The sequence below is a fragment of the Limulus polyphemus genome, unplaced genomic scaffold, assembly GCF_000517525.1.
Source record: "Limulus polyphemus unplaced genomic scaffold, Limulus_polyphemus-2.1.2 Scaffold1134, whole genome shotgun sequence".
NCBI classification, from domain to species: Eukaryota; Metazoa; Arthropoda; class Merostomata; order Xiphosura; family Limulidae; genus Limulus; species Limulus polyphemus.
The window spans coordinates 203,048-219,750 of record NW_013666744.1 but is presented as its reverse complement, the minus strand read 5'-3'; the positions used below and the strand labels follow the sequence as shown (position 1 = coordinate 219,750).

The following is a 16,703-nucleotide window of genomic DNA, read 5'->3' as shown; positions in this document are numbered from 1 at the left end:
TTTAATGTAAGTGGCTATTGTTCGGGACAAACAATACTAAGAAGGGGCAGTGTTGCGTCAGCGAGGTCACGTGACTGGTATCACGCCACGTCCTTCTCAATCCTTCATGAATTATCGGGAGACTACTAGATTGGGGGTAGTATGGTATATATATAAGACGGTCACAACGTGACGGAACGAGGTAATGAGTAATTGAATGTATGCGGACGGAATATTGTTGGCCACGTGAGACGTGAGTTATAGCGTTTGTTATAGAGCGAATGTTGAAATTAAGTGTATCGTAAGGTTGTATTCGGAAAGAATAAACCAGTTTTATTTAAGAAAGGACTTGTGTCGCTAAAGTTTAGTCGGAAAGAATTTACGGAAAATTAACTAACGAACGGAGACGTAACAGTTATAAAAGCCAAAATGCATTTGTCCAGATAAAATAGTTCGATTACTGTCTGCCCATTACGATTTTAGTGACGGGGGTGGTGGTGTCGTGAGACCTTATAAGTGTAGTATAATAAGCCTAAAGTAAAGACGTAGTGTGGAATCAGCTAGCCAAGAGCCAAATGCATAAAAATTTATCATGAAAGTAAAAATAACGATTCAATTTTAAATGTTCTGTTATATCACCAACTTTTTTTTTAACAAACCTCTTTAATAAATGGAGATTAAATTAAGAGATCAACAAGTATTTTTCCAGTTTTGTTGTCTATAAATAATTGCATTCTATATTCAATACATAGACTAACAAAGATATTACGTTATGCTTTTGTTGCTAAGCGACATGATATAAAAGCCATAGTTGGATGTAGTGTTACCAAAACGTACTGGCTTTTCTATATATATTACATTTTAACCAATTTTATATCTGATTTTTACAAATAATTATTCTGTGAATACTCCACTAATTCATTTCATGAATGAGCTTAATTGGGTCACAAAGGAATTTACCGACGTTTGACTGCATTGACTGCACTTTTCTGCCCTTTTGTTGGTCAAGCTTGCTATCGCAAAATTAATTTATTTCAGTTAGTCATGAAATGAGAGGTTAGAGTATACTAAGGGGTGGGGTGGGAATGGTAATGCTTGCCCCATCATTTTTGACGGGCTATACTCTAGTTAAATAGAAATCTCAGAATACGATATATATATGATTGCATCAGTACAGCGTAGCAACAGTTAAGTTTTAACCCAGTTTCTAAGTAAGCGCGAGTCAAATAAATTATGAAGAGATCCGAAACTTAAATATTACATTTAGGTCACATTATATTACTTATGTCTGTGATGCTAGTATATTATGAAGAGAGTTGGAACTTGAATATTACATTTAAGTAACAATATTGTATTTGCCTATGATGCCAGTATGTTCAGTGTCGTGATTTACAAAACTTGTAGTGTTTTGTTGTGGTTTGTCACAAATTAACAATTTACCATTGAAAAAGAAGTGAAAAAATTCATTTATTCTTTCTTTTTTCTCACATTTTTATTAGTGTTAGAAACCGTGTTATTATGCATTTCATAACCGAGTCTTAGAGAAACTAATCAATATATGCAATCCATACTTTAAGAATCATGTTAAGCTATATGTATAACTTAAAATCATTAAAAACAGCCTGTTAAATTATGGCAAAGTAGATATATATATATATATATATATACTATACGAGAGAATGGCATGTTCCCTTTGGTAGAGCTGTGGATTTCGGAGCTGACGAGCTGACTTAGAATTCGTGCGATACCACAAAATATTCTCATTACCTTTAGCTGTGAGCACGTTAGAAGAGTGACAGTCATTCCCTTAGCGTGGGTGGTGGTTTGAGAGTGCTACTAACTGGCTTCCTTCTTTCTGGTCAGTAACTATAAATTAGGGACCTCAGAAGGTAGCCTTAATAGCTTTGCCATAAATATAAAATACACGCTAAAAGACAAAGCGACGTAAAAAAGGGCGTATTCACTACGTCCTGTTTTGTTTCTACTTATTTTAAACATTAGGACCTTCTCAGTATTCGAAACTTTATACATGTTGTTTAGAGAATTGTTTTTCACTGGATTTTAGCTTTCTGCTGATATCGATGATGACTCATACAAGTAAAAAAAATTCGTATGTTTATGCTGGTATCGATGATGACTCATACAAGTAAAAACAATTCGTATGATTATTTAAATAAAGTGCATCTATTATAATTATTCTTTCTTATAATTTTTTTTTACTCGTTGTTACTTACGAACGCATTCTGACACAATCCTGATTAATGATACAACAAACAAACATAACCTGAATTTCATGAAAGTGCTCGGTTATTGGGTTTTAATTGTACATCTTTTACGTGTTGTTAACGTGTAATACACAATATCCTGGAATAATTTACATGATGGAGCTTATTACAAGGAAGCTGTTTTCTGTCTGGTGATAAAGGCAGAATGCCATGACTCTCTAATATATATAGGTAGTGTTTTCGGTTTATTAAAAACATTAAAATGAGTTAGGTGAAATAAAATAAGTTAATTACCATTTATTTTAATTTGTGCACGAATCTACAAGTTTATTCATTATAAGTCTATAAGTTTATTGATTACCACTTATTTTAATATGTGCACGAGTCTAGGCCCGGCATGGCCAGGTGGTTATGGCGCTCAATTCGCCATCTGAGGGGCGCGGGTTCGAATCTCCGTCTCACCAAACATGCTCGCCCTTTCAGCCGTGGGGCGTTATAATGTGACGGTCAATCCCACTATTCGTTGGTAAAAGAGTAGCCCAAGAGTTGGCGGTGGGTGGTGATGACTAGCTGCCTTCCCTCTAGTCTTACACTGCTAAATTAGGGAAATTCAAAACAAACAATCAAAGCACGAGTCTATAAGTTTATTATTAATTACCATTTATTTTAATTTGTGCACGAATCTATAAGTTTGTTATAATTACCATTTATTCGAATTTGTGTGCAAGTCTGTAAGTTTTATTAGGACAAACCGTTTTTGACGTTCGGAGCGTTTTGAAATAGTTCAACCTTAACCAATCTTACAACGCTCGTGAGAAACAGCGAGATGCAACAAATATCATTTCAATGGAGGGATCAACCACATTTCTCTTTAACCCTGTTGCTCCGAAAGAAGAGCCCAAAAAGTTTGCTTATGATTTCAGTTATTGGTCAAATGACGGCTACATAGAGCAAGACAACGGCTATTGTACGGCGGACCCCAGTCATCCAAACGGCAGTAAATTTGCCGACCAGGTGAGCAGAGTGGCTTTTCTTTAAATTGTTTTCTAATCTTATCAGTCATTTTTGTCTATTGCGTTTGTTTGTTTCGCTGTTAGTAAACTTAAACATTTATCTATTAGTGAGTTTTATTCTTTTATAAACTTATCATACATTAGGGCGTGCAGACATTAATTTATCATTATCCTACCACTAAAGCCTCTTTTAAATATACTAAAAATGTTTATTGGAGCAGCACAAAACAAGGAGTTAAATTTCGCTTTAATTTATGTGATTTTTAGAAATGTTCTGTTTCGTTTTTAATTAGCGATATAAGTAACATATATATATACATATTTGTTGTAAATATGATTAATTTCTACGATCATATAACTTCTGTAGATAAGCATCTTTGCGTTAAAACAAAAGAGGGCAAACAAGCTACACTCTTATGATTTCTTTTGGTCAGTTCCTTAAGAAAAACATAAAATGAAAATATGTAGATCAACGTATGGATGTGAGGTACCAGCCATTTATCCAAGTGTGGTATGTCCAAGTAAAACTAAATCAACTTAGAGCAGTGGGATAGGTCTGTTTAATAACAGGAGATTCTGTCAAGATACCAATTACAGAGCAATCTGTGAGTAGCTGAATCGTGAAAATAAATGAAATATAGACTGAAAAAACACAAAGCAAAAAACGAAATGTATAATCTTTATTAAAACAGACTAAAGACAAGCACAATATGTATACTTATACTCGTCACACGATATAAGTCTAGGTCTATGAAATGTCCCTTAGGGACTTTTAAGAATCAGAAGAGTGTATAATAATAGTATTCCAACCAAACTATATCCGCCATATCAAATGCCGGTGACATGCTTCACTTAATTATCACGCATTAAATAAAAGTCTAAAGATACAGCTTTTGAGTGGATTGCTTACAACACAGCATTTAACATATGTAGTAGCAGTAATATGCAGCATGAACTGGAATCAATATTTGACACGTTTATTAACAAATGTAACTTCCCTAAAAACATTGTCACAAAAACCTTAACGAAGTATAAAAATAAACTCAATAACAGAAAAAAAAAAGAAAGGGAAAACTACATAAACTCCATGAAAGAAACAAAATGGGAAGTTGGAGAAAACCATCCGTAGCCTCATATTTTGAAAAGATGCAAGCGGGAATAGGTTATTCCGAAGTTTATAAAATTAAACCATCAACTACGAAATAAAAAAAAATCAATCCATAATCGGTAAAACAGAAAAAAGATTCTAAAGGCAACAATTAGACGAAAATACAGAGTCATCAATAATTTGAAAAAAGAAGATTCAAAACTACTTAACCTCCTAATCTTCAACACCACGTCAGACGACTCGAGCATGTTATTAGGAGTTATCAACCGAAACTGGATAAACAAAGAGCTCAAATAGAAATTAGACATACTGAAAACATACATATCGAAAGAAGGAATCTGACAGCTAGTAAACACGACAACACAAAAAGCAAATGTACAAATATATTAAATTTATCAAAAACAACTCTAACACCAACTCAAAAAGATATTATAATCAAAGTCCAAAATTATGTAATGACACACAAAAACGTTCCCAACCTAGGGATAAAAGCCGAAATAGAAGACTTAACTAGGAAATTAGTCCAGCAAACAATCAAAGAAAAACTAAGAAGTACAACAGCAAACAAGAGCATCTCATCAATCGAAGTTAAAGAAACAAATAAAGATCAATTAGATAAGAACACTGACAATGAAACTGCAAAGACATTTCAAGGCCAAAATAACAGAATATGGTTTCCTAAAATACCAAATAACAATTAAAACCTAAACGATTTTATCCATGAAATATCGGGTAGAATTTAAGGTTATCTATTAAAAGTCATAAAATTAAACAAAACGTCACGAAACGCCAAATATCAGCCCTAAAAGAACTGCAGAATAATTCATAAATTATTATAGTAAAGGCTGACAAAGGAGGTAAAACCGTAGTTATGGAAACAGAAGATTACAACAACTTATTAAAAAAACACTTAAATCATTTATCCAAATTCAAAGAACTATCCAAAAACCTTAACGAATTGTTATGGAGGACAATTGGATAATCTACTTTTAAAGTTAAAAATGAATAACGACTTTACAGAATACATCTACAACAGCTTAAGAGTCACCAATGCATGTACCCCTTGTTTGTTTGGTGCTCCGAAGATTTACAAAAACCCAATTGACATCCACCCCACCCTTTCCATTTATAGCAGCTATATGTAACCATGAGTTTGCATGATTTGGATTTTCTGTTCAAACCACTGCATGAAAACAATAAATACAATGTTGTATGTGTTTGAGAACTTCGAGGCATTCTCAAAAACCTCAACAGTCGTCACAAAATGTACGGTTATGACGTAGCCTCCATGTATACAATGATATCGAAAGATGAAGCAACAAACCTAGCTCTACAAATACCAAAAATTTCCAGCAAATTGCATAACAGCCAAAGCTTGGAAATTTTGAAAGTCTAGTTCCACTTTGCATTAAAAATATGTTTCACTTGTCAAGATAAAACTTGTGAACAAATAGACGGCCTAACACAGACAGTCCTCTGTCACCTGGATTATGTGAATTGTTTATCAACAAAGTAGAAAGTCGGGCCACTAACACAGCTCTACACCCTCCCACACACTGGTTTAGACACGTCGACGATATATTTTGTGGATTTGGAAAAAAACATCCATCAACAGTCATTTTTACAGCACGTAAAAACATTCAATCTCACATCAAATTTACTTATTCAGAAGAGAATGAAAAGCAGGTTTTAAATTACATGAACATAAAAATAGAAATAAACTCCAACAGTTTTAAACTCGAAAATCTTCCTCAAATCTGGTAGTTTTTTTTTCTGTTATTGAGTTTATCTAAGGTTCTAGTGACAATGTGTTTAGGGAAGTTACATTTGTCAATAAATGTGCCAGATATGGATTGTAGTTCATGCTTCAAATTACAGATACTACATATGTTAAATCCTGTAAATGCGTGATAACGTGCCAATCTTTTGTTGAGTTGAGTGGGCTGAGTCCCACTTTATATAGTTGTTATCGAAGGAGAAAACTACATAAACTCCATGATGGAATCCAAATGCACAAACTCAGACACACTAATAGGTGTCTTACCATATCATAGCAATGCAACCAAAAACATCATAAACATTTGGAAACAAGCATAAAAAAACACAAAATAAAAGTTACTTTTATTTAAAAAACGAACACTAAAATCAAAGTTCACCTAAGGAAGGTTTATTCTGACAACTTCAACGACGGTAGCATCAACAAGTATCAATGTGATCGATGTGATATCGCTTACATACGCGAAACGGGACGCAACATAAGCATTAAGATCAAAGAACATAACAATCCCCATCACACATTTACGAACCCGGCATAACGAATCAATATTAACAACTTTAAAGTTGTTATTCATTGATTATTCGTGAACTAAAACGTAATTTAAATCAAAACACAGGTGTCGTCCTATACGTTTTCCAATTTGGAACAAAATGCTTGCACAGTATTTCACAAAATAAAGACAGTTACCTGATGATGGCGACATGAGCGGTCGAAATGTCTTAAAAAGTTAAAAGAAAATAAACAATCCAGTCAAAAGCTGTGTGTTTGGACTTTTATTTAAAGTGTATAGCGGATTTCCTTTCCTAATAACAACAACCATACTTGTTTAAAAGTCCAATAGGCTTGATACCCATGTTTTATGACAACTAAAATTATAATCATGCTTTGCCAGCTTATAAAAGATGTTCAAACCGTAAAAACTATAGCTGTAACAAATGGCTTCTATAAGTGGTTTTTTGACCACTACTGTGTTTGTTGTATCCTACCTGACCTTGATTGAAAGAAACAGAACATCAGCAATGGATATGACGAGTATAATGTGGTTGAAATACTGTTATTATACTCTCTTATAATTGAAAGTCCATAAAGGACTAGATAATGAATGTAGTGTTTAAAAATGTAATAGGTCTAATACTTATGTTTTATGATATGAATAATTATAATCATGCTTTGCTAAACTGTAAATGTCGTTCAAACCATGACAATATCTATATTTGTTTTATTTACATGGAATGACTTGTACAAGATCTTATATCTCCAATTGATTAGGGCGTTCCTTACTTTACAGGAAATATTATACTTATCTAGACTGACTAGTGCACGTCACGTGACTGGTCTTTCTCATTTAAATACAGGTGAGGCCAAAACCTCAGGATATTATCACCTGAACTATTATTTAAGGACACTGCTGTTGACATTCTTGCATAAAATGTGGTATTCATCATAGCCAGAGCAAATATTAATGAACTGAGAATAACAAAAGAACAAAGACAGCTGGAACAACTTTGTTGGTCACGAATTATATGAAAACTGCACATACAAAGAATAAATTCAGAATAAGTACTATTATAAAACAGGAAGGTAGAAATGCATGGTACAGTTTTGTCTCAAGTGTTTGCATACTGTTTTATGTTGATGTTATTGTCTACGTGCATGGAGTAGTTATTGAGTAAATGCCCAAGCAGTAGCAGAGAAGGTATCATATGATCGGTCAATGTAAGTTGTTATTCTGTCTGTATAAGTTGTTTTGAGCATTTGTTTTAAACTACATTCTTTATCTAGTCTCTTAAGCACTTTCAAAAATAAGGAAAGTGTATAATAATAATAGAATTCCAACCACACTATATTCACGATATCTATTCCCAATGACCTGTTTCAATCAATCAAGAGTTCTTCAGGCCAGGTGGGATACAACAAATACCTGTTTTATACAAAAGGGCGTGCTTCTGGTATCATCTTATTCAAAACAGATCAATGCTTTGTTCAGACAATTTATCTGTACTTGGTATAGTGTCATATCCTGTCACGTGCCAGAAGTTATAGGGTGTCAAATTGTTCGACAGAAATAATATGATGCAAACGGACATTGCCAGAACAGTATGAACCCCAGTGTACTGTATATGGAATCCTGGAACGTCTTCGGACTACCAGAAATGTTGTTCCAGGAAAGTCTACTGGTGTATGCCGAAAAACTAGAGTTTGAGATGACCGTATTTTGATCATGTTAACATATCAGTGTCGAAAGAACTCTTGCAACACCTCACGACAAAAATGACATGAACACATTAGTTCCAGGTATCCAAAAAACAGTGAATCGGAGATTAACCAAACAAAATTGTTTTGCAAGAAGGGCTATTTGCAAACCGATATTAACCAGAATTCACTGCTGTCACTATGTTACTCGGGCAAGACAGCGTGCCAGCTTACAGTTAGGACACTCATAACACGTCATCTTTTCAAAAAAAGAGTCCTATTTCCAGCTTGTTAAAGCTCATGGTAGGATTCGTGTTTGCCATTTGCCTGGAGAACAGACGAGGAAAAACCATTTTTTCCACAGGGAACACACAGGAGTTGGTGCAGTACATGTTTGGACAGCTATTTATCATGGTGGACAAACTGCTCTTTATTTACTTCAGGGAAACATCAGTCGCGCCTTCTACAGGCATCACATGGAGATGATATTTCTGCCATATACTAGGGCAAGGTTTAGCAATAACTTTGTGTTCCAGGATGACAATGTCACTGCCCACAGTGCGTGTATTGTACAGGATTATCTCGGCCAAAGGTGACGTTACAAGATTGCCATGGTCAGCAAAGTCTCCAGATTATTGAGCAAAACTGAGTCGGAAAATTGCTAACCATGACTCTAAACCAGCTATTGTAGCTGAGTTACAGTATCTTCTAATGTCATGTTGGGATGAAATCACGGTGAATTACAACAATAACCTCACCAACAACATACCACGTCGTTTTGTGGTGGTTATTGGTGTATGAGGAGGAACAACCAAGTACTAAATGTTTAATATGAACTGATATAAGTTCAAAGACACTATTTATAACACAGGCATGCGAATTTAAACTTCATAAAAGTTGTTTTGGTTTTAATAACGGATTTTCCGTTATTCAGATATTGAATATTGATCTCAAACGAATATGCATCCTCATTCATCCTGATTTGTTTGTGAAATGTACGTCTTTTAGTCTCAAAACTACGTGTTGTGGTCTTTCTTTTATGTATTGCATGACGTTTTGTGAAAAACCTGTAAGTGATGGAGAAAAATTGATATCATTTTCGGATTCAACGTACAGGAAATACTGTAGAACATGTAAACATTTCAAGGCAATAAAACCATCGCAGGTTTGTGTAATCATTTAATGTTATATTTTGTCATTTTTACGTTTTGGTAAGGTTTTGTTGTGATATGTGAAATGCTGAATTACACATATTTCTACAGGTGTCTGATAAAATTGTTTGCTGCCCTAATAAATCATTCATGACGTCCATAGCACCTATATCATTATACAAATTACATATGAAGATGTTTAATATAACATGCTTTTCTCAGTTTGACAATGCTAAGTGTATTTGTATTTCATCTTAATAATAATGATCTTATTTGTTACAAAATAAACAAACATTTTGCCTAAGATTATATATTCCTATACCACATTTCCTCTCTTCCCTGCTTTAGGCTTGTCCTCAAGCTGACAATTAATTTTAACTTAACACCAATAAACTTTAAACGTGTACTCTTTAACATAGACCATAATTACAAGTTAACTCACATCGAAATACAAAATCAAATGTCATTACATAATATAATGCAACAATAAAATACAAAGCTTTGAACAATGATTAGTATAGAACAAAACAGCAATGTCACAAGTACACTTATGCATAATAAAGTAACCCAAATAATAAAACATTCAGCCATATTAAATAAAATCACTTTGCAAAATATGGTAAACACTCTTGCTTGTTTTTAGAGTGGGACAATCCTTGAAATAACATAAAATACCATGTTCTATTACTAAAGTATTATGCAATTACAGCAGAGTCATGTGTAATAAGTTTGATATATGAGAAAACATGTATTTGTTATATTGTTGTAAAATAGTTCTTTCTTTGCCATCTCTTTTAAATTATCAGGTGAAAATAATTCAATGTACAGTCAACTTACTTGTACAAAGTAGCACAATAACTCACTTTTATCTCAACTAAATATTAACTTGATGCTTATTTTATAGCAAAATTATTTTCACTAATCTTAAAAGTGTGTTATATGAAATTGTCTACTTGCAGTAAAATTCCCAGTGGGTCAGCAGTAAATTTACAGACTTACAACACTAAAATCTGGGGCTTGACTGCTCATGTTGGACAGTGGTCAACCTACTGTGTAGCTTTGTACTAAGACTAATTAACAAACAAATTAACATGAAATGTCTTAGATGAGTATTTTAATAGATTTTTTAAAAATAACATGCATGTTTGAACGACATTTTATTGCTTTTAAGATACCATATCCAAAAATGTATTTTTGTGTATGTTAGCAATACTTTGAAGAAGAAGCCTAGCAAAATATTATTATTTTGTTTTCTAGTATCTTCAATTAAATTTTACTTTGTATAGGCCAAAGTCTATGAAGATCTTGGAAGAGGTGTTCTTAGTAATGCCTGGGAAGGCTACAACTCCACATTATTTGCTTATGGACAGACAGGTTCAGGAAAATCATACTCAGTAATTGGTTATGGTCCAAACAAAGGTTAGGTCTAACAGATTCTTCTTCTAATCAGTTATTTATATTTTATTAAATATAAAAAAATGCCTGTGATGATTAATAAACTAACTCTGTGAACAACTACTGACTTTATGGGGTTCTTGTTATTCACGTTTCAGTGATATGTGAGTAAAATGAAATATTTTACATTTCCTGGCTATCAGGTATTGTGCCTTTGTTTTGTGAAGAGATGTTTCAAGGAATTGAAGAAAAGAAATCCAGTGGAGATGCTACAGAATTTGAGGTAAAGATTTTTAAGATTATTTATGGTAATAATCTTTGTTTGAAGATTGTGTCAAAAAGTTTTTTTTTGGTACTTATACTTTTTAAAGATGGCAATGTGAAAGAAACTTCCTTGTTTAAATGCTATGCAATAATCTCACTTGGTTTCGAATTAATATAGATTTCAGGTGTGTTTTAATCAGGTTTTTCAAGTGATATCTTTATATTCAAATGAGACTTTCTTATATATATTATCTAAATAAGATACAAAATGATTTTAAACAGATATACATCAAAAGGAAAGATAGCCTGAGCATAGCGTATCTGAATCTTAGATGAAATATAGTTAGATTTAATTTTCTTGGAAATAAACAACAACATAAAATTCAGCCATAAAACAAATATCTAACATGAGGGTGCAAACCATAGGATAAGTCATTGTGTAATTTGCTCTGGTTTTTGAAGTACTGGTGGAAGTAAGACTGAAATTATGTTGGAGGTACTCCATCTATCCAATTTCACTGACCTCACATGCTTAAAAAAAGAAAAGAAAGACAAGGAGCAGATATGGATGCTCAATCCCACAACATTCTACATACTTTTCACCTTATACTGTCTGAAGTCAGAAGTGGGAAGCTGGTTGTTCTCTTATGACATTTAGGTGAAAAAACATTAGTAAGAAAAACAATAATTAGAATACTATATATCAATGGGAGAGACAATGGTATTCCAGCTCACAATATGATGGAGGATGGGAGTTATAATAAAACAAAACGTTGGGTTTAGTATAATAATAATACTGTTTGGTTTTATGTCAAGACATTATATTGAGGGCTGGCATATCAGCTTCAAAGACAGTTCTGGCTGCAGACAGTGAAAGGTGGTAAAGGATGTTTTGGGATTAAATACCCACATCTGCTCCTTTTCTCTTTCTTTCTTGCTCTTTTCTTAAGTATGTGAGGTCAGCAAAATTGAGGTTAAACTGGATAGACAGGGTAATTTGGGTCTTAGTTCTGCTGATATCTCAAAAACCACAACACATTAGATAATGACTTACCTTATGGTTGGTACCCTGATGTTGGGTGTTTGTTTTGTGGCTGTGTTTTTCTTTTTCAGAAAAGTAAATCTAAATATATATTTATATGATGCATACACACCTTCTCTAATTAAATTTTAGTCTAAAGATGACAGTACATTGCTAATATTCATGGTGTAATAGGTTTGGGATAACCTACTGTTGCGTCATCGAGGTCACGTGACTGGTGTGGCGCCCTCTAGTTTCTAGAACTATCTTGTTCCTTCGGGATTGCTCTAGTATTTGCTAGATAGGGTAGGCTGGTATATATAAGAGGGGGACAACGTGACGCGGTAATGTGTGTATAGACAGTGAGTAATTGAACTGCAGTCAGAGAGTACGAGAGACGTTACAGCGTTTGTTTAGTGTGATTGTTGAAGTTGAGTGTATCGGTAAAGTTATATTCGGAAAGAATAAACCAGTTTTATTAAGAAAGGACTTGTGTCGCTTAAGTTTCGTCGGAACGAAGTTACGGAAAGTTAATTAACAAACGGAGACGTAACACTACCTTTTTTAGGGGTTTTCTAACCTGTTATAAGTACTATGTAGGTTTCAGCTATGCTATTTGCGTGAAGTTTTTAAAAATCCATTTTGAAATATACTATATACTTTAGATTTATTACTTATGCACTAAGCATAGATCTAAAATTTGCCAAGTAATTTCAAATCTCATATTTGATAACTGAGCTTAGCTCTGTTGCTTACTAATGATGTTATTTTAATAGTCATTGAATCTAACATATGTCATGGAAAAACGATATCAAATAAAACAAAACTCTTTGGTAATTACAGTTAATGCAACACCATGTATATTTCAATAGCAATGTATTTTAAAGAAAAACTGGTGATGAATTCCCAAGTATAACCTGTGAGTAAATATATACATATATACCTGACAGAAATGTTGTCACTTTAAGATAAATGAAATATAGAATATATTTTAAGTAGTAGTTTCAAAATAAGCGAAACTACATTGTTGTATATTCCATTTAGTACATATAATCCTAGTAAAACTGTTTCAGTTAGTTTATTATGAAAACTAATACGAACAATCCTTATAGACCATAAGAATGTTTTAATGAAGGAGAGAGAGAGAGATGAAAGTTAAATGCACAAAACTACACAGAAGATAATTAATACTTAATATACTATTATTCTTAATCCAATCACCTAAGTTGAAGCACAGATGTATTTTTATGTTCTTAGAATGCATTCATTGCTAATGATTTTCTCCCTCTATTTTGTGAGCTCATTTGACAAAACATGGTGGATATTTAATCATTAAAGTCTTGGGTACAAGCTTAACAATGGTATTGCTCATTTGAAGTATTATAAGATGTGTTTTGGGACTATTTCTTGCAGTTTTAGTCATTCTTCCTCTCTTCTCTGTCTCTCCTCTTCTTTATTCTGTTGCTGCTCTTCTCTCTATAGTTTTTGTTGTTGTTTAACAAATTCTAGTAGTTCACTGTTTGTTAATCTAAGACGCTCTCCTCTTTCTATCCGTTTATCAAAATTTGACATGGTTATGTAGGGTGATTGTAATCTTCACACTATTTTCGCTACTACTACAGTTGTATGTATATAGGCCTACTTATTTCCACTGTCATCGGCTTGCCAAATGTCAGAAACTTACCTTTTAGTAGTATATATATGGTAATGTAAATATATGAGTGTGTTGGGCTAAAGATTCTTCTACAGTAAGTGTCTATGACTTGTTGGCAATAAATTCGACAATAAACGAACAGCATGTACTCCACTTATTTTTAAAATAATATATATATTTGAAACAATTTAAATGCAAGTTCAAACATTCTTTACACCATGGAGACCATAGTTTTATCTTAAACAGTATACAGTTCTCTTCTTGTCAAAAATGCACTTAAGCCTGTTCAATTGCTTTAGAATTCAGTTGACAAGCCAAACTATTTTTCTCTATTTTTATTGCAATAGTATCCATATATATATATAATTCACTTATGCTGTAACATGAGTTACTGCAGTCACATCCTAAACTTCCAATAATCACCTGCTCTTCCTACTTCCAATAATCATCTGCCTTTTGCCAAAGTCCACATAGAACACCCTTTGATGAGATGAATTATTCTCCTTATCTCTTTCAAACTGTTAATCTCACTCTAATCAACCATTAGGCCAGTTGGTCCCTCGATGGTTAACTTTACATTTTTTTTTACTTTTCTTTGACCAAACTACTCTTTCGTGTGACTTTACTTCAACGGTTAACTTTACATTTTTTTTTACTTTTCTCTGACCAAACTTGTCTTTCATGTGACTTTACTTTTACTCCATTTCTGCTCATGTGGTCACAGCTATTTACATGTTTATCACTTAGACCTTCTAGAAATCTCCATAACTTCGACATTAATGAATTACAAACACAAAATTAATTAATAATACTACCTACACTAAACAGTCTTTTATATCTGACATTTGTTAGTGTCCGTTACAAAGGTAATCAATAAGTATGTTGGAGAATGTAGTAATTTAATAGGTTCTTAGTTGTTTAATCACTTGCACAGGCATGTCTTGTGGCTTTACAAAAATAGCAGATTTATTAAGATAAATATTTGCAAGTCACACTTGCATTAATTGAAAATTAATCTATTCTACTTTTTAGTGAAATTATGTTTTAAATATGTTAGTTTCATTATAGTTGTTTCTGTTTAGACAAAAAGAAACAAAAAAGGTTGAGTTTTTCCCCATTATGGTTCTCCTTTTCTGCTTTTTTGATGTATTGCTACAAAATATTTAATTGTTTTCTTGTAGGTTCGCTTCAGTATGCTGGAGATATACAGTGAGGTGGCTAGAGACCTGCTTGGAAATACTGGAAATAAAAAGAAAGGCTTGAAAGTCCGAGAACATCCTAAGAAGGGTTTCTATGGTAGGTTCATATTAGTGTATTAAAGGTGAAAATTTAAACCAGTTATTTAATTCTTTTGTTTGGTCAAGCAACTTCTTTTCAATACCCACCACCTGCTTACAATATTTCAGATTGATTAATCATTAATTACTTTAATATTTATAATTCACTTGTTAGATTTTATATCTGTTATTGACCTAGGAAACTTCATATTTTATTTACATTATTCTCACAGCGATTAACTAATGATTTCAAAATCACTACCAATTAATTATATGTAGACTGGTTCAAAATTTGGGGAGAGGAATATTTTGCCTCATGAAGAATCTTTACTACTATCAAATAAATTAATTGGAGTTTTCAGAAAATAGAAAGAATTATTCTGCTTCAGGGCATGATTAATCCAACCAAATCTGGTTTAAAGAAAGTATCTCTTTTCATTTTCTCTAAGTAGTTTTGAATGATGTTCTGAAGGTTTGACAATACCAAAAGACAAACTTTTTTTTATGCTTACTAAAAACAGCTGATGGTCTAAAGACATACATGGTCACAGGATATAAGGATATTCAATCCAAGATTGAAGAAGGAACTCTTAACAGAAGCATTGCTTCAACTAACATGAATGCCACCAGCAGGTAAATGTTAAAACAGAACTTGTGTAATTTGTTTTATAAATTCTGTCCCAAAATTTATCTATTGTTTAATCTTATTAAGTCAGCTAATAATTTCTGTCGATTTGATATTTATTTAAAAATAAATATGTTTTCATAATTATAAGTTTGACAAAGTTTATTTTAAATTAGTGGTATTTTTGATATATTCTTTTAATATATATATTGATGATGGTGAAGCTATGGATTTGGTATATCTGAATTTTCAGAAAGCATTTGACAATGTGCCACATAAAAGGCTTGTTTAAAAAATTCTCTCTCTATAAGTGTGGGGGATAAGTTGACACATTGGATAGAAAAATGGCTAGATGGTAGAAAGCAGATGGTTGTTATAAATGGAGTTAATTTAAAATGGATTAATGCCACTAGTGAGACTCAAATATGAATTTTGGCAGGGTAAGAGTCATCTCCAGCTTAACCCTTTGGAGATGGGTCATAGGTGAAAGGCTATGTCATCTCGTTTGTTGACTCACATTCAAAACTTTATTGAACTACTAATTCCTGAAAGGTTAAAATTCAAGAAACTGGTGTAAAAATAATTTAAAAAATTAATTTTTTTTTAATAATTTTCAAATAATCAACGTTTTTAACTTGCACAATTAAAATCTTTATACTGAAATTGTTTAACGGTCACAAAATAACCACTCTACATCTTTCAACGTGTATCATGTCATTCTCAGGACTGCTAAGTCTAAAAAACAACCATTATAAAACTATTTATACCAAGGTTGTTAATCATGTGACTCATACTACTACATAGATATACCGTAAGCCCTAAAGAAGGTCACACCATCTGTGTACTTTTTGACCTGCTAACCCTTCATTCTTATTCAAAGTTTGGCCATTGTTATTGTGTTTAATTATTTCATTGGATTCTCTGATATTTCTAGTAGTCATATTGTAACATATTTACTCATTTGTTAATTTCTTGTATACATTTTTTCCGAGGAACTTCAGCAATACAAGTCCTTTCTTAA

General features: G+C 32.7%; 1 protein-coding gene across 1 annotated transcript in view; it reads left to right on the top strand.

Annotated features, from left to right (window-relative positions):
- LOC106462288 (kinesin-like protein KIF28P) overlaps window positions 1–16,703 on the top strand; it is a 138,968-nt gene that overhangs the window by 30,152 nt on the left and 92,113 nt on the right. The window contains exons 3-7 of the mRNA XM_022389491.1: window positions 3,009–3,218; window positions 10,733–10,865; window positions 11,045–11,124; window positions 14,962–15,076; window positions 15,579–15,690. Coding sequence (XP_022245199.1) covers window positions 3,009–3,218; window positions 10,733–10,865; window positions 11,045–11,124; window positions 14,962–15,076; window positions 15,579–15,690 — 650 coding nt within the window. The remainder of the gene's footprint in view (window positions 1–3,008; window positions 3,219–10,732; window positions 10,866–11,044; window positions 11,125–14,961; window positions 15,077–15,578; window positions 15,691–16,703) is intronic.